At 36.8% G+C, this 20,114-nt stretch overlaps 1 protein-coding gene across 1 annotated transcript in view; it reads right to left on the minus strand.

Moving 5' to 3' along the window:
* Positions 1–6,381: 6,381 nt before the first annotated feature.
* The window catches only part of LOC136026696 (tubulin gamma-1 chain-like), a 60,070-nt gene continuing 46,337 nt past the window's right edge, over positions 6,382–20,114 (minus strand). Inside the window, exons 10-11 of the mRNA XM_065703446.1 lie at positions 11,030–11,212; positions 6,382–7,901 (exon numbers count right to left, since the gene is read on the minus strand). Of these exons, the coding sequence (XP_065559518.1) occupies positions 7,689–7,901; positions 11,030–11,212 (396 nt within the window). The 3' untranslated portion in view covers positions 6,382–7,688. The remainder of the gene's footprint in view (positions 7,902–11,029; positions 11,213–20,114) is intronic.

Raw genomic sequence — 20,114 nt, forward strand, 5'->3', positions numbered from 1 at the left:
CTCCTGCAACTTCCACTTGTTGTCCTCTTCAAAAGCTCCTTTCTCCTTCTCGGATAGCCCTTCTTTTTGCTTTTCATGCAGATATTGTTGATACCAAGACCGTGCAGAACGTGCAAGATTCAACAGTTCTTTTGTAATAACAAACCGTCATATACCATGAGTATCACATGAAGAACGAGTTCAGACATTAATGCCTGGTCTTCACCAAGAATCCTACCAGAACGCGCGAACCCTCGCTCAACATCTGCGCTGCCAGGCGATAACGTCAGCATTGCTTTGATAAGCTTGGTGAGTTCCGGGTACTTGCTGTCCCCGCGCTCATTCACCAGTCCAAAGTAATGGCTCCAAAAATGATCGATCCGAGTAATGTCGTCACGGGGTCCATTTTCCGTTCGCAAAAGCAGCCCCTTAGCCTGGGCGACGTCTGAGCTTGCTCCGATCGCAATCTCGCGTGCCACAGCTGCTATGTCTGCAATGCTTCTTGAATCCTTCATGTTAATCGGACTCAAAAAGCGTAAAGCCTCCAGAAAACCATCCTTTTCCAGAGGACATTTGTTCAAAATATGGCGAATGCCCGCAATAAAATGTTTTCGCACATTGACATAGAAAATGGCCTTGTCTTTCAGCATTGGTTTCTCACGGAAAGCTCGTTCCACATTCTCTGAAACTATGGACTTTTCTGCAAAATTTTCAGCAAGGTTCGACATTTCTGGTGAGAAATTTTCAATCTCGGTCTCGAAATCTGGAGTAAAGACCCGTCCGCAAAGCATCACAACTAGTCTTTTGATCTCTGAGTTCAGCACATGAATGAGAGGCTCTTCTTTCTGGAACAGTTGGGTGAAACTTATGAACAGTTCTGCTGAGGCTAGAACAAACTAGAGTTGGGCCTTCATCGCCGCACTTCTGATATAAGCCACAATCTTCAGAAATTTGGGAGTGGACAGAAGTTTCTTCAGTTTTTTTCTCTCTCGGCATGAAGTTCAGGAAGTACTCTAAGATTGCCGGTAACCGCTGCATGATTCTAGCAAGGGCACGTCCGATCGTCAGCCAGCGGCTTAGGACATGCTATATGAAAGCATTCTCTGGCACTCTTACTTTACTCTTACTTCCAAACACCTGAAGACCTTTCAAGAAAGCGTTATGGATTATATGGATGTTTCAAGTACCAATATTCAACATTCCCTTTCCCGTCACTTTCTTTTTTTTGCATTGAAATTGTTCCAAACTCTTTTGATGACGTTTGGTCCTTCACTTCCAAGCATGATCAGTTTTTCAAGTGGCAGCTGATTCTGCTCAATGGCTGACATAATCTTCCTACACAGATCATCACTTGTCGCGTGGCCCATAAAACTTGCGCATAAAAGTCGTGCTCTGGATTTCGTTTCCATATGAGGACCAATATCGACCACGTATCTGTAACTCTTTCATACCAGCGTTGTTGGCTGTCTCGTCATATTCTAGTACAAGATATGACTGAATGTCCTTCACAAGCATTTGCTTACAGTAAGGATACAACGCATCGGTGATCAGATACATGAGTTTCATCGCACATAGGGGCATTTCGTCGGAGATCTTACCGGGGAACATCGCATGGAAGGTTGCGACAATATGGTCTGAAGAGTTAGCAGACATGGAACTCTGTACCGTCTGAAGTGCCCATATTAACTCAGCTTTATAAACGGCATCACGCTCACAAAACATGCTTGTACCAACTAACGGTTTATCCTTGGTTGTTTCATCAACTCGAGATTGTCCATTCAGGTAAAGCTACAGTGGATGTAGTTAAGCAGTAACTGCGGCTTTGTGTTCTGCAGATCGCACATGTTGGTTTACCCCTGAGCAACCCCAGCTGTGCAACCAAAATTTTACAAGCAGAGTTTGCAAAAGAACGAGTACTGATCGTTCACAGTCTTACACCATTCGCCAATCTTTCTACCGCTGCAATCCATCTTAGCAAGCCGTGAACTATTAAACTTGGTAGGCCCCATACTTAATTACCAAGCATCACCTACAAAATAGCATCCCAAGATTAAAAGACCATAAAAAGAAAAAGTCTGGATACGGCCAAAACTGGGCCGTATTCGCATCAGCCTTTAAAATAGCGTTCAGGCAGGAAACGTATAAGTCACAAGAACTCCAGTCTCATTAAGCAGATACTGCTAGCCTATATACTGATCTTTGTTCATTTCGGACAGGCCCAACATGACAAAAAACAAAACATAGGCTACTAAGTCAACACAACAGCATAGCTCAGGCAGAAGCAGCTTACTAAGTCCAGTACAAAACATTAGTTAAGTTCAAACAGCTCAACAGTTGCAATTAATTATCGATCTACACCGAAAGACTGCTCAGTCTACAACAGAGTCAAAAGCAAAAAGAAAAGCACATCTTAGCTTACTTAAAGAGAAGTGAAAATTGCAAATCATGAGCAATGTTCTTAGTGGTCTTCAGCCGAAAATATTGGAATAATAGGATTTTAGCCAAAATATAGGCATTTTATAGGAGTGCATTAGAATATAGGAATTTATAGGCGGGTCCGAACGCTGAAATTTATATTTATCTACAGTGGGTATACCGGTCAATAGAAGTACATAGTCCTAATGCCTGAAATAACCGTTGTCTAACAACCAATTCTTAACTGAAACTCTCTCACTTGTCTCTGAATTGTCTCTCCTGATTCGTTTGAATTCCTATTTAAAACTACCTCACTTTTCTCTGAATTCTGTTTTACAGAACCAATAATAGGCAAATCAACTAGGAGTGAGCGTAAAGTCTTAATTAAAACTACCTCACTTGTCTCTGAATTCTGTTTTGAAGAACCAATGATAGGTAAACCAACTAGGGAATTTTGCAAGCCCCTCAACAACAAAGATGGCCATGGCCTAACAGCCAAATGCTATTTTTAAGCCTCTAAATTGTCTCAGACTTTCAATTCGATTCTTTCCTTGAATTTGTACATAAAAATTGGAGTTGTTAACCCTTTGAAACCTTTTTCGGTATATATCTCATATAGAATCTCGAAACTTATCATGTAATTATTTCTAGCCTAATTGGTTTTATAAAGCTATCTGTCACTTTTCATAATCATACTATTATAGATGGACCATACTGAAATTGAAAAATAGTTATACCGATATAAGAAGTATATAGCCCCTCACAATTGAAGACGACGGTCGTCGTCTAACAATCAATTCAACTAAAACTTGTTCACTTGTCTCTGAGTTCTGCCTTTCCAATACTTTTGACGAGATATAAGATAAAATAACGTACAGAAGTTTCTAGCAATTTAACCAAGAAAATAACCAGCCTACTTTTACTTGCACGTCCCTCTGTAGCAGACACGAAAATAAATTTTCCATATAGTTTCACAAACATCAAAAGTAAGTAACAGGCAGACCAGTAGCAAAAGATGCCAACCCGTCAGCGCAAAGATGACCGAGGCATAACAGTCAGTTGCAACTTACAATTGTGTCCCTTGTATTACACCTTGAACCTTTTTTCCCTTTTTCTTTAACATATACCACTGCACTAAAGCTGTAAACCCTTCCTAGTTTTAGAATTTAAAAAAAAATGGTGTCATATACGCTGATCAAATCATCAAGGACTATCGATCAATGTTGAAAAAAGGAATCTATCTGTCTTCATTCAAAATTTGATCTTCTTGCCATGGACCAGCTTTCTAGCATCACTACTTAGAAAGGAGCAAAGGGACGGCTCCAATTCTTTGGTAACCGTCGCATATCTTAAACACTTTTTGATTTTAGTTTATTTTAATGTGAACCTGGGGACTGCATGCTTGCCAGCTAGAACCCAGCTTTCCACTCAAAATTAGAAACATGGGTCAATACAAAGAAAGCTCGGCTGCATAACTTCAGACAGTACTCATAAACATAGACTATAAAACTCCACTCTAACTCACACATTCTAGGGCCTGGCTCAATTGCTAGCAAAACCATTCATTTTGGCCTAAGAAGAGAATTATAGACAGCTTTCCAAAGTATAATGTCGTTGATTAATCCGGCCTAAATTTCACGCTTTATGTAAAAACTTTTGAGATTAGACCCTTACTACTTTTCAGCAATAATTTGAAATCGCCCCAAGAGGAAAAAAACAGTACATAACTAAAATGTTGCTCCTACAACACAGCATATATTACCAAACTTCATTACCAAGATTGAGTAAATAGAACTATTTCAAATAAGCAAAAAAAATTCTAATTTCACATGAAAGAATTACCTTCGAACACATTGTTTAAGAAAGCAGAATAATAAATGGAAGATAGTTCATTGAGCTCAAACTACCAAAATGCTGAATAATAAATAATGCAGTTGGAAATCAAATTTCTCGAGTAAAACTAATACAAATAATTCAGATAAAAACACACATATTTTCATTTTATGTGTTTCACAATAAATCAGGTAATTATGTAGTACCATCATATACAAACTTGACTAACACATGTTGAATAGCTCAAGTACTATCTTAATTGAATTTTTAAAAAAGTTAATAAGTTTTTTTTATGAAAACACTGAATTATACACTGGGATCGTTTCAAAAATCAGTGGAGTTTTAATCGATTACGATTCACTTACCCATCACTACAATTTACGCATAAATTATGATTGACAGCGGAATACCACCGCTTAGATTTATTATATAGCATACAAAGCGGTCTAAAAGCACTGGATAGTAAATAATGTTCTTATTTATTTTGAGACAAAACATACATTAATTTATTTATTAATTTAATTTACATATTTGTTGCATATACAATTAAATAGAAAACAGTTTAAGCACCTCGGGACTGACACAACCTACTCTATGTAATTACTTTTTTACCACCCTACACAGAATTGTATTAACTGGTCTTTCAATCAGAGGTATTAGCACGCTTTCTTGACAGCATCACACAATTTTAGTACCATTTATTCATTGTTATATTTTAGTTTAACAATTCAAACTACTCCTTGAATGTTTAACGAAATAAGGGTTTCGCCGTTGTAGTTATCTCTCATTTTCCTTAAAAGTCTAATTTTCTCATTTTCATTCTCATTTTCATCTCACAAAAGTGTGGTTCTACAATATTTTCTATTTCAGTAGAGTTTTCAAATTGGTTTACAAAAGCAGGGTACTGCTCTAGCACATTTCGAAATTCTGTAATAATGTTTTTTATTTTGTCTCATGCTTTCATGGTTAGTTATGTTAATAATCATTAAGAATCATACCTCCTGTGATTATTAAATTCAAAGCTGTTTTAAGTTTTAAAGAATAAAGGTAGTTGTGATTACCAAATCTATATTGGTAAGAGCTTAGGATTCATCCTTTATGTCTTAAAACATAACTATCAATGAACCGTCTCTGTTTATACTCACAGTGAAATCTTTAAGATTTAAATAGTTTATTTTGATGTTCTCTTAATAGTTTATTTTAGTGTCGGGGTAAAAAGATGAGGGGTTTGTCTTTAATTTCCATTGCTGGGACTGTCTTGGAGTTTTTAATTATTTCAGGAGGACTCATGGAGGCCTTTTTGCGTTAAACTTAAAAGGTTCTATTTTATTTTATTTTTTTAGGCGAAACATATTTTTAAAATAAATGTTCAAGAATGTTCACATAACAGGAGTCATGATGCTTTCTGCCCCAAAGAAGACCAAACATTATTTAGGATTTCAACTCCTGTCATTAAAAATCTCCATTCGCTTCATTTTTTTTTATTCTTACAATCGATGCATGATAAAACTATATCAACTAAAAATTGAACAGCAATTAATTAAAAAAAAAATACCAAGAAATTTTTTTAAGCACAAGTAAAGAGCCTTAATAAACCTAGAACAAGCAAAAATGACCAAGAATGAAAAACACAATTATAAATTGAAAATGAAAATAAACACGAAACTGAAAAAAGAATTGAATTTCATGCTTTTGGATTTTATTTGCATTTAGGTAAATTTGAATTTTCTTTGTTTATAGCGTTGAAGACGCCTTTTTTTTGTACAGGCGAAATATCCACGTCGTTTATTCTTTTTCTTCTACAGGCCGTAGTCCCATTTGTTTTCTTCTTCTGGATATTTCTTTTTTTCTTTGCTTTTGTTCTTAAAAAATTTCAGCAGATTAATCATACACGATTTTTTCTTATCAACCTTCAAAATATACAAACGTTAGCAAGCATATAATGATTAAAATATATTTAGGGTGCCAAAGGGTATGAAAGCGACAATTCGGTTGGAATAGGGGGTGGGATTCCAAGTCCAGGCCTCCATCAGGTCCAGCTTAAATCATGAACCCCTAAGTTTTAGCACTGGTCATCTGAAATACAAGTTAGCACTCGGTAATCGTCTTAAGGAAATATTAAATACGACACTATGATAATAAAGAAGAAGCAAATTTATAATTATATTTTATTACATCATTACTACAAAAACATATTTTGTACAAGTCTAAACACATTAGAGATGAATTTCCGTGGCACTACATTACCTATAGAATGGAAGTCTATGAAGAGCCATAATTATGTCTGCTAGCGACTCCACATTCTTCAAAAATCGCTTCACAGCTAATATTCATACTGAAAAGCTCTAGCTGATTGTCCTTTGGGAATCGGAGAAACCAGCACTTCGAGTCTTGAACGATTGATCGATCCCCAAAGAACCAAAGAGAATTATCTTCAGTAATGGCACGAATTAAACAGTAAAAAATCAAGGAATTACAAATAAACTTTCCGCTTGCAATTACCATCATTAAAAAAAAAAAACTACGATTAAATAGTCTCAAAAATACAGAAGCAAGTAAAAAGTCTGAGATAAGCACGTTTTTATATCAATAGCAGTTAAAGCTGCAGTTTTTAGCAATACAAAATGCTCTAAATGGATAGAATCCAGTGACAGAGAAAGGTGCCCCAAACATACAATGCAAAATGGAATGAACACCAAAATGTTTACATATCTCGACATAACCAAGTAGGTCAGGGTCTGACTGATTTATATTTAATCAATTTTGATTTTTATATTAATATATAGTATGTGTAGTTGATTTAAATTTATTCATTAGAAAACAGATTATTCTACCTTGGCAAATGACTGCTGTCCCATGCCTTAAACAAGCAATTATAGCACCGTCATTTTCCTGTCCTCTCATAGTTGCAACTAACAGACCTAAAATCGACGCCTTAATCGTACATACAAACTCAAAAATATCCTTTTTATTATCTAGGCTCTGATAGCATGCCCCCAGGAAAAAATTCCAGTCTATAAAAGCAGAGGAAAATACCTTTTAACCCGTCTTAGACCCATCCAACTGGACATATTGTAAATTGAGACGCATTTTATTATCTTTGTCATCTCTCCTCAGTTCTACTCCCATCAAGTCTGTTAAAGTAACTAAGTTACATTTTATTTTCTTGGACTAATCCAGCCCTACACCCCCTTCTCAACTTCCATCAAGTCTATGAAAGCAAAAGAGCATGACATCAGCTGTGCAAACAAGCACATTAGCAAAATGTAATTATTTGATATTGATTGCATTAACCAATTCCCTGTCTTCTACTTTCATCAAGTCTATGATAGTAAGGGAGTATGACACCAACTGAGTAAACAAGCCAAGTAATAAGACTATGGCAAATTACACAAAAAAAAACTCAGCCCAAGAAACGAGAACAAAAAGATTGTACACCGTGATGTTTTTAAGGTATTGCATTAAATAACGCTTTTTGTAGTTTTTTCAATTCCCCAGGTGAGGTAATCTGGACGACTTGCAGCTTGATATTCCTCTATAAGCTCTTGAACGACTTGACGGGAATCGTCCATTTCGTCTAAACTATCTTGAAATATCGCTTCTTTCCTAAACTGGTCCAAGAAAGCTTCTCGCTTTCGAAGTTTATCATATTGACGAACAGTTCTTTCAAACAGCTAAAAGGATAACAAAAACATAAATTAGGCTTTATACATTGCAGCGCATGAATAGACGAGTTACGCAAAAATCAGCTAATCTTAAAGTATACACTTTCGCAGGAATACAAAAGGAGTCCTATCAGAAAGTAACATGTCATTATTTTTACACTATCATACTTAAGGGGATTCGATGCCATAAAGAATTTTTTATCTCGTCCATTATATTTTTTTTTTCTTTTTTGGTACAAATTATTTAGAATTGACTGGACGGTCTTGCCATAACTTGAAGAGTTTGGATCCGAATAAAGGACAAAAAACTAAAAGCCGGCACCTACTTTCCCAGAAATCTGACAAAAACCATTTCTTCAGGCCATGCAGGGGTTCCCTGGGTCAGCTCCCATGAATTTTGGAATAAAATATTGTTAATATATATATATATATATATATATATATATATATATATATATATATATATATATATATATATATATATATATATATATATATATATATATATATATATATATATATATTATATATATATTTTTTTTTTTTTTGGGGGGGGGGGTTCGTGCCATTAAGGGAGGGCCACGAGTCAGCTCCCATGATTTATCATTGATATTATTTTCTTGGGGTGGAGGGAGGGGTATCTGGTCATGGAGGACCAGGTGTCAGAGTTTGGAATAAATATTGTTCATTAGTTTTTTTTCTTTTTTTTTTGGGGGGGGGGCTGGAGGGACAGGGGTGAGTTGCAATAATTTTGAATAAAAATTCGTTAACAGGTTTTTGTTTCGTCCTTAGGGGGAGGGCCAAGCAGAAATAGCCAGGGGTCAATTCCCTTACGTTTTGGAATAAAATATCGTTCCTAAGTTTTTTTGAGTGGGGGGGGGGCTTATCTGATCTTTTAACTATTTTCAAACTCTCGCATAAGAGCCTTATATGCCCAAGGGCATAACATACAACACTTGCCCCCGAGCTATAGGGGGTTTGTTGACCCTGGAGTTTTGTTATCTGATCTTTTGACTTCTTCCGTTTTGTGCCGGAGATAGAGATATTCAGCTTTAATGAAACATACATCATTGACAAATTTTGACAAAACGAACCAGAGTCACCTTTTTAAAATTCAAAAAAGGGCACTCCCTAAAATGTTCTGGTATACTTGCTAGGAGAATACTAAAAATCAACTCAAAGAAAATATCATTTGAGGAATTTGACAGCTTTGGGGGTTTCATATATTGCTACCCCCTTTGATTGAAAGCCTTGCCGTCGCAGGAGACGTAACATTGTCTTTCCAATCAGATTTCGTATTAAACCACATTCTTTATAGTTCTCAAAGGAGGCTAGTCCCCTGGAAGAATTTGCTAATGAGCCCTTTATCTTTGAGACGGACAGCCGACAATAAGGCTCGCAAAATATTTTAAGGTATCAAAACCCCTTAACTTAGACAAATTCTATTTACCAGATTTTAATGTAATTTGATTTTCTGTGTTTCTTTTATGTAGAAGTTGAAACCTCCATTGCGTATTTTTCAACATTGTTTATTTACTCTGCTTCTTTTTTGTGTATTTTTAAGTCGACATTCCAACAGTCTAGGTTGAGTGTTTCTAAGTTGACAAAAATAAACGACCTGTTCTTCTTACGGTCACTCGGACGACACTTCAAGATGAGTGGATACCGAAGCAGCCAACCCTCCAGACAATATATTTTTAAGTTGACATTCGAACATTTTAAGTGCACATTCCAAGTTGAATATTTTTAAGTTAACAAAAATAAACTTAATTTATTGCGGATTACCTTTCAATAGCTTTTGCTTCGCCAGACTACTTTTATGTTCCCTGAGATTCATAGTTTTATTGTCGTTTTCCTTACAGATGATCAGAATTACAACAGAAGGCCTTACAGACTTTAATATTGGTAAAACTGAACAAAGTTTACGTTCAGAAGTGAAGAGACGATGAGGAACAAGAGCCTTGAAAACTGTTTGGCTGAAAAGCAGTAAATTAATAGAGCCCATCCAACCGAAAATATTGTGATTTAAGTCACATATTGTTTTCTTCGCCAAATGGAGAAACATAAGACTTACAATATTTCAGTGATTTATGGGAAACTGGTATTACAGAATAGCAAAAATATAGTAAGGGAAAAATTTCGTAGGGAATTTAAAAATATAACCAACCCTATTTGTCCAAGCAAAGCAGCTATAAATGATTTGGAAGTATTTACTAAAAAATAATTTTAAGGCCAAAAATATATTGGCTATACTCTAACAAACTTAGAATTGGAGCTCTATTTCTTGTTCCTTGGGAAAAGGGGGGGGGGGATGAACAAGCTTAGACACACATCATTCAAATCTTTAAATTGGGTTTTCCCATCAATATCACTTCAATACTAGATTTCGGCAATCTTTTAACCAACGCAAGGACCTTAGTAGTGAAGAAGAGTCGTTAATTCAACACGACAAAAACAACGTCAAAATCATCCCTCAATTTAAATTTACTGCTCAAAACGAATAGGCAGATACGAGATTTCCGTTAAGAAAGTATATAATCACAGTGCACTAATGCATTACGTGGTTTCATCTTGGTATATAGTAAATAAAGTTGCACCGACAGCACAACATAACTTAACACTACTGCACCAACTATATTCAGTTAGACCGAATAGTCTTTTAAAAAGAGCTACTGAACTACCTTTTGCGTTCTGTAGTGGCGCAGTGTGTAAGATCTCGGAACGAAGCTGTTGCAACACACTACAGGGTTCGGAATTTGATTTCAGTGATGAAATTATGCGAAAGCGTCTCAACATTAATTCGAACAAGAAGAAGAAGAAAAAGAGAAGAACTGCTTTTTGTCCCAATCCTGGCAGGTTTATGTTAGACAATTGCTTTCCGTACAATTTTTTTTTTTAATATTTGAAAGAAAGTAATTAAGTTAGATTAATGAAACCCAGAGATTATCCAATATGTGAAATTTAAGATTATCCCTGAAAAATTCATTTCTACGCCTCAATTATTTCCTTTAAAATGTTACAGAAAAGTTTTTACAAAAAATCAATTTTTACGCTACTTTGCTGCTACAAAACACAATAAAATTGCACTAATGTGCCATATGGTTATGGGTGCGAGGACATATTTCCCTTCCACTTACCGAAGAAATATTAGTGTGATTGGCTAGCATGAGACCGGAGACTCTATGAGCTGTTTGGATATATGGAGACTTTCGGGAGAGTGCAACTTGAATACTCGCTGGACCCCAGGGTATAAACTGAGCTTGCTTCTTTTCACGAATACGCTGCAGAGATTTGTGAACTTGAGTTGGGTCCACTTCTCCCTAAAAAGAAAAAACCTTATTACCAAATGAAGAAAAATATAGCCATTAAAATAATGCTCACAATTAAATTCCCAAACCAGAATTTCCTGGAATTATAAAGAAACTTTGCCAGAATTTTCATTTTTGCGTAATCAACATATGAACCTGAGCCTGACTTATCTGAAATTGGAACTTTTCCTATACACACCTTTTTCAACTACAGGTTTTCCTCATTGGATTTAGATAAAACTGTGTTTCCCAGCTGTATTTTATATACAAAAAGGTTCAAAATGCCTACATATCTACGGAAGAACAATGCCATTTTTGTAAGAAGTTCTGCAACATAGTACAACTTTACGATATGTCTGCGTGTTTTGATGCTCTAAGAAGCAGACCGCATTGATCATCTAGTGGTTGACATTAATATCAGTTAATTCTGACTTGCTGTCATACACCATGCTACTTTTCATGCACAAGGTTAAGCATCATAATTTTCCAGCTCTTGAATTCCTTGCTATCCTTCACGAAACGAAGAGCCTCCGAGCTAGTTTCAATTTTTTGAGACTCTATGTGAGAACAATCACCAGGCAATTCACTTCATAGGACATTGAAGGATTTTTTTGGAGATACTGTCTGGTTGATCAGCAGATGAGCTATCTTGGTATATTATTGAAGTAAGAGGTATTAATATTATATAGGTCTGAATATCATTGAGGTATATTATTGAAGTAAGAGGCATCAATATTATTGAGGTATGACTCTTATTGGGGCATATTATTGAAGTAAGAGGTATCAATATATCTCGATATTGTCAGTTTACCTAACAATTCTAAAAGCCCTTTGACTTCAGTTATGGCATATTCAGAAATGAAGAAAAGGCACAGAAAGCCTTAATTATGGCTGGTTATAAAGTGTTTCCAGATCAGACTTACACTCCTACAATCACTACCTCAAATGGATCAACCTCGTACATTACTAACAAGCAATAATTTAAGAATGGAAGAATCAAACTACCTATATATGTTGCCTGAATCGAGAAATCTCAGCCAGTTTTGAAACAGCTGAAAAACATTGTGAGATGTTATTCAACGAATACTAAAGCCAGAAGCCAAGCGATTATTAATTATAATTAAGTAAGTTTTTTTTTTGCGGCTGGGGGATTGAGTTGAAGCTTTAGGAAGTTTTTTTGAGGGGGTGGGGGAAAATAAGTATGAAGGATTCAAAATTTGTGTTGGCAGAAAGGGGAAAAGGATTTTTTCTTTTTAGTCATCACAAAAGCGTATTCCCAACGATTTTTTTCTTTTTTGTGTCTGGCGTCTGACAGGCTCTGCTGTCATAAGGCCCAATTCACAACGAGATTTTAACGATTCCGACATAAAGCTAGCGCTTATTCGAGCAAATAGGATTTTTCAGAGTATTTCCTGATAGGCTGAAAAATTCTATGAAAAATTCTGATAGTCTAGTAAAAATGTGGTTTGACCTCAAACAAACTGCTATACAAATGATTCTTTCACTGTCAGATTAAAAAATATGTTCTGATTCCAAACCCAAAAAGTTTGCCACTCTAGCTCTTTCATAAATTTGAGGTTTTTGTGGGTTAAGGATGAGGTTGAGGGTGATTTTCTTTTTAATGTAAAGAATGCCGTCTTGAAAAGACACTTCCGAATTTAGGAAGTGGTTTAGGGGTTTGATTTAATGTTCCTGCATGCATCAGAACATTACAGCAACCTGGATTGAGGATGGAAAAAGTAAGGTAGTCTCTGAGGCATATTTGGGGTATTTAAAAGTCTCAATTTTTCGGAAATCGTCATGGTCCACGAGTTTCAAAGGATTTTCGTGTCTCCGATTCTTTGTCTGAAAATTCTACTTTCTGGCTGATGCTGGTATAGGTCCCCGGCAGATACAGAGGTAGATTTGAGGAACAAGAAATCGATTTTACCTAAACCTGCGATTGTCCCGGGGAATAATAAGATTTCGCCTGGAAATTACTTAATATCTTCTTTGATTGATTAATATTTTCCCCTTTCTCTGAGGATTCTTCCAGCCAATTTTAATTTAAGATTTTCAATTTTCAGATGATCAATTCTAGCCTAGAATGATGATTTATTTGATCTGTAAGAAATAAATGCTCGAAGCGAACGAAAAAGATGTTGTGACTGAAGTAGGAGTGAGAAACATAAGAGAATCAAGTAAAAAGTGAAAACGAAGTTCTTCCCGGAGAACTTGTTTGTGTGCAAAGATACTAAACTGAAAATAGCTGCCATTGGCCAAAGCATTATGCAAGCCACTCGACCTAGGGCCATTAAACCTTCTCTTTAAGTAGGACTCGCAGTGAAGGTTCATCATCAGCAAGGAAGCCGCAGTCTAGTTGATACTCTCCGCTTTAGTCTAGTTGATACTCTCCACTTTAGGCTTGTGTTCATCCTAATACGAGACCAGCTTATTTAAGCGAAATGCTTCAGTGTCTGCAAACGTAAAAATACAGGGGTTGCAAGGCAAGTTCTATGTGCATCACGTTGCTGACAATGTAGATTATTGTCAGCAACAACGTAATAATGATTATTACAACTATTACAACGTAATAATGATTGATGGACAGAATACGATCCACGCTATGGGACTGTCAGTTGCAGTTACACCACGTCTTCAGTTGTCACCAAGGCTCAAACGATGCAAAACAATCAGCGCAAAAGAAATACTGAAGGTGGGAGAAATACATATTCTTTACTACAGAAATTCAAGTAGCAAGCCTTCCATCATATATCAGGAACTACTGAGACTTTTTGCACCAGATCCTTCGTGCAATTTGAATCTTTTGTGGAAAATGTCATGACTGTTTCGCGGCCCCATCCCAAGTTGGTAAAGAACACTAAAGACTATTTTTTCATTCAATGGACCATCGGTTTACCCTGACAAGATTTCGATGATCTTTATATCGATGATTGATCTTAGCCCGAATGATCCTACCTGTATTTATACTACTCTTCCATTCATGAATTCCCAGGGTGAGAAATACGGCACCGTACCGTTCTGACATTCGATCAACCACTTTACTGGAAAGCATGGAATATGAACAGAGGCTGAATCAATAGGAAGTCATTTGAAACGCTTGAAACGCATAGTTTTACTCTTGGGACAGTTTGACGGTAGAATGAGCTTCTTAGCTGCCATTGGACAACTGATGCAAGCTTCTGGTTTGCAGGGAATCTTGGTCCTGATATATGCACCGAATGCCATTCAGCAGATTCTCGCCGGAAAAGCGTATTTTCGGGCTATCAGAGCTCACATCATTGTTGATTGGGCATTGAATACCTCACTAGCGGCAGAAATGTACAATGTTGGCCCGACAGTAGATTTTGATCATATCGATCTTTGCAACAGCTCAGAGGACCTTCCAAGTTTTTCACTCAGCATTTGTCGGTGTCGAAAAAGGATGCATTGAAGTTAAGCAGCTAGAGCAAGAGGCGTCCATTAACGCGTTTGCAAGCAAGCTCGAGTCCCTCAAAACGTCTCTGTGGCGGACATTACGGACTTCAAAGCTCTGGATTGATACTTATATGAACGCTGTTGATTTACTGAAGTCTTCAATTGTGGCAGGAGGAACAGGCAACTGGGATTTTCACCTCTACAATGGTAAACAGATGCTTCGGTTCTTCTCATCTTCCAACCATAACTTGTACACAAAGTCCTATAGAATTTATCTCCAGAAAATGGCTAACCTTAAAGAAACAAATCCTAAGGTGCTCAACGAACTTGAAGACGGCAATTTTGTGATACGGCACTCCGATAAATTTTGGCCTGGTCTTTCCCCAGACATGGTCATAGAACAAGTATTAAAACGCTCTCTATAAACTAGTAGAGGTATAACAAGTAGACACCGTATGAGCGAGTTACAGCGACTAACATGGCTTTTATCCACTCCTGCGCGGGCTGCTGGTAGCTCTGCACTCCACGAGCTCACGGGCGTGACATTTGAGACTAGTGAGCAGCACAAAGGCGCTGGGGTGACAAAAATAGAACGTGATTTTAAAGATGTTGAAAAGGTTGTCCACTTTCTCCTGGATTTTTAACCTTTCACAAAGTAGTCATTTCTCAGGAATTTAGAAACTGATGAGACTACAAATGAGCAGGTGGACGTAGACGAGACTATATCAATAGGTGGAAAAATCCTGAATGATATGAATGGAAAAGACGCAAACATTTACACTTTCAAGAAGAAACCAACTGCTATTACTATGAGAGTGCAAAGTAACCTGAAGTCAGCAGAAGAACTGCCTACCGCTGACTCTGCTTTGATATTTCAAAGGCTGGTCACTGTTGCAAAGAGTTAAGATGAAGAATTCCAGACGTTTTTCAAGTACAAACTCTGCTTCCCACCACCTTCGTTATTTGAGCCGAATGGTCTCCTTTGGTTGACGGACAAACCAGCACTTGTCAATGCGATCTGGCACGAAGTTGAAGGTCTGCAACGCAAGATAGATTGCGTACTCAAGAGTTTGGATGAACCTCAGTATGTACTGGATGGCGGGGCCTTTCTGCATCGTTTGCCTTGGAAGAAATGCTGCACATACACAGATATCTGCACCAAATAGATTGCCCATGTGACCATGTGCGCTTTCATAGCGTTTGACGGGTATTTATCGGGACCCTCAATCAAAGATGAGACGGATGGGAGGAGGAGCAGGTCTAAAGGCTGTCCTAAGATTAGCATTTAGCCGTAGATGCCTTGTTTAGTGAAAAAAGATGATTTTCTTAGCAGATAACACGCAGGCCATCATCAGCATGCTGCCCGACTACCTTAATGATGCGAAAATGTAAAGTGGAGCTGTCGCCAGCCGATACTGACCTGCTGATTGTGATGACTGCGGTTGTGTCGGCAGAACGCCAGCCAAATGTCTTAATATGGGAAGATACGGACTTACTAGTCATTTTACTATACTAAACGAAGCGATACTGTACACCGATATTCTTCCATTCCGAGTCAAAGACACGGAAAACTGGAGGCCATCTGTGGGATATATTGGCAGCTAAACTGAAACTTGGTGACACCCTTTGCGACCAATTTCATTTCCTCCTTGCATTTCTTGGATACGATTCGACTTCGCAAATTTATGGCATAGGAAAATCTGCACCCCTGAACCACACGAAATAGAAGAAAAACTTCCAGGATATTGCCGGACTAATTCTAGATTCAACTTCTACAGAAGACGACAGTGGAAAATCTGGAAATAAGGCCATGCTTATCTTATTTAAGGCTGCAGACAAATGAAATAAGTCTTGACCAGGTCTGTTACAGGAAATTCCTCGAAAAAGTTGGAAGTTCTGGGAAGTATGTAGAGGTAAAAACACTCCCACCAACAAGCGATGTTTGCAAGTTTCATTCGCTTCGAGCATACTTTCAAGTACAAGCCTGGAAAAATGTTGAGTGCCGACTGGATTTTTTGGAGTTTGGCTGGATTGTACGGAAAGGAGAATTATGACCTTTGTATTCAGATAGATCACCGGCACCACATTCCCTTCTCTCCTTGTTTCACTGTAATTGCCAGAGCGAATGTTCAACGCTGCGATGTTCTTGCAAACATCATGGCTTAAAATGTACCTCGGCTTGTGACAATTGTAAAGGAACAAGGTTTTCCAACTGCGAAACAGTTGGTACCAGAAACCTTGAAGACGATAGTAGCGAAGAAGAAGACCAAATTTTTGAATAGCTTTGCCACTAGCCAATGAATCTCTATGTTACCGTGATTTTTATCTGCCTTGTGTAATTAATCTCTGTGTTGCGTTATATCTGAGTATATTAATGTCTTATTTGGAACTAGTGTTTCGTCTCAGCTAAGGGAAGCTCTTTGAAAGAATTTTTTGTTGTTGTTGCCAAATATACGTTTCAACTTCCCCTCCTCCTCCTCATTCTTACTCAATTTCACAAGAATAAGGTTCCACGTATACTGAACTTTACCTGGACCCAGTCTTAGCTGTTACCAAGGCGCTAGGCTCCAAATGTTGTGCCATAGACCAAGTTTAATATGCACCTGCAGGCTGAACCTCTCTCCCAACATCACTCTCTCAAAGCTTTAAGCCCCAAACAACTCTTTTGACTTTAAACATTTAGTTTCATGTTAATCGGCAAAAAAAGAGCGTAGAAAAAAATCTTTTCGGATTCGGAATCAACACATATTTTTTGGTCGGGTGGCGGAAGAATCATTTGTATAGCAATTTGTCTGAGGTTGACCTCTTTTTTTCAGAAGTTTCCTGGACTACTAGTAACTTTTTTTGGATTATGTTTAAGAAATTGTCTCCCAAAGCAGAAAAGCTTAAAAGAAACAAATATCGTGATAAATATTGAAATATTTTACAAGACACAAAAGAAAGAATATTTCACAGCATGTGGAGATCTTTCAAATGTCTTAGCCAGGTCAATCGATCTGCTCAACCATTTGGAAATAGAAATAAAAGTTAATTTTGAAAAAATGGAGGCCAAAGGAATTAAAATAAAGTCTTATGGTCCAAAATTCATTCATGATATGAGAAAAGGCGTCATGCTATACACAAAAGGATCCTAATGTGAAAAAAAAGAATACACAGGCCCTAGAGCCAGATTCCCGGCTCCCCTAACAATGGCAATATTCTTAGTAGCTACAAGGCATGTTCCGCTGAAAAGGTGACTAATACAGAAACAGGGCATCAAATACCATTTATTTGACTAATATAATAATCCTTAACATTGTAGAATTAACGAATGCCATACTGAGAGCGCAAGGCAAGAAATTAACACTGTGCATACAATAAGCCTAATTAATGAAGGATATTTTGCCTTTTTGCTTTGTTTGCTTTCAGTAAAGCATTTGTCAATTTTAAAAAGAAAGGACTGATGGGTAATCTGTTCATTTTCAGTTTCAACTTTGCCCTTTACTTTCATAAAACTACATTTTTTCTATTAATTTTTGCTCGTTTTTCCCTAGATACGTTGATTCCTCAATTCATTACTTAAAACTTTGCATAGGGATCAGAAACCTTTGTACAAGATTCATAGCATCATTAATAATTCTTATAATAGTTCGTCTATTGTGTACAGATAAGGGAGGGGGGAATCAAAAGCACTGTTTTACTCTTAACTTTCATTCTCGAAACTTTTAAAACAAAACTTTTTCGCATGCTGACCAATGGTCTGCGTAAAAAAGGGATCCTTCCTTGTTTTACAAAGATCCCTGGAAACAGGGATCCAGGGAAAACAAAGTTCTTTTTATAATAGGAAACTAATTGATTAAATATTTACATATTAGAGGTCATATGTTCATCAAAAAATTGAAGAAACTCAAAAAGGAACCGACTTTTATTGCCCGAGAAAAGTCTAATAAATAGAAGTGGAACAGCTATAGTTGAACAGCTATAAGTTAAGAAGGGAAATTTTCCCCAGGTGCGAGACGACTGGCTAAGTTACATTCAGTCCATAGAACTTTTGGCTCAAAGTCTTACCAAACTCAACTAAAGGTAGGAAAGATTGATTTACAACAGAAAGTTATTATACTTATCAACTAATTAAAAGTTAAAATTAATAACAAGTTAATACTATACAACTAAATATAGTATGCATGTAAATCGTTTTTGCTTCGAGCTCAGTAGAACTATTTTTTAGAATTTTTGCATTTTTCACCTCTTCTACTGGAAAGGTGACTGATACAGAAAAAGGGAAGGGCATCTTTTTTTATTAACGATTACTCAAAAAAATCTCTTTGTGACTCTACATATCACTAGAAACGATTATGTTAAAATCGGGGCGGGGTATCAGCTTGCCGATTCCGGTACCTTTTGAAAACTCATTAAAATCAATATTATCTCCTTGTATACATGGTGGAGCAGCCATTGGTCCTTTCTCGCATAAATAAATGTCAAAATTTTGGGTAATAATACGTCAACACAAATTTTTCCAATATTTTCTTCTATGTTTACAACTATTTTCTGAGCATAACGATATTAGGGGTATTGACCCCGCTGGTACCCTGTATAAATTGAGACACTATTAGTTCATTTACATTACTTTATGTATTTTCGCGAGTACTGAAAGTAATGATCGGCAACCCTGTTTTTACATACCTTTAAATTAACTGGGTACCTATATTAGCAAGCTGTTGTCCGGACTTTAGTTCCAGAGGCCCAACCCAGATGCCAAGTTTTAGTGATCATAAAGCCGCTGAATACAGTCTCAAAAGTCATCCATCTGAATACTCTTCAAAACTTTGTTGCAACTGTTTGGATTTTCTGAATTGACCAATATTGCGTTTTTTTATTGCCATCTTGAATTTCGAGGACAGCTAGAAATTCGTGGGAGCCAATTTTGGAGAAGAAGACGGATGATCAACGCTCTAGCACTTATTTTGGGCATAAAATTGACTGCAATTTGGCCAGTGTGTGCTGGCGCATGAATAGGTAATGTGCCAGGTTCATTATTACACACTGTTCGGAGAAAGTTCTGAATGATAACTGACTAAAAGATAACTCCCGTTATTTGTTTTTATTTCTAAACGTTCAAAATCAAGACGAGTCAGATTCAGCAAGAATTTAGACGAGCTACTCTTGTCATCTTGAATATTACAGGAAATTTCCTCAGGATGAGTCCAAAACATATACCCGTAAATACTAAAAACACATCGTAAGGGACTGATTGGCCTCTACAAAACTATTGTCAGAGGTTGACGAGAGAATACACCTCGATAGTGAGAATATTTGGGTGTAACTGTAACTCGAGGGGATTAAAAAGACTAGAAAATACCACAACAAAAATTAGAAAGTTTTTCGTTTTGAAAAATATTGTTTCATAAAAGCTTTAACTATAGAATTGCAAAAACAGTTCAATAAACGTTGGTTTTAGTGGGGTAATATTCACTTCACTAATGCCAAACCAATGAAAACTTTTATCCTATACAAT

The sequence above is a fragment of the Artemia franciscana genome, chromosome 4, assembly GCF_032884065.1.
Source record: "Artemia franciscana chromosome 4, ASM3288406v1, whole genome shotgun sequence".
NCBI lineage: Eukaryota > Metazoa > Arthropoda > Branchiopoda > Anostraca > Artemiidae > Artemia > Artemia franciscana.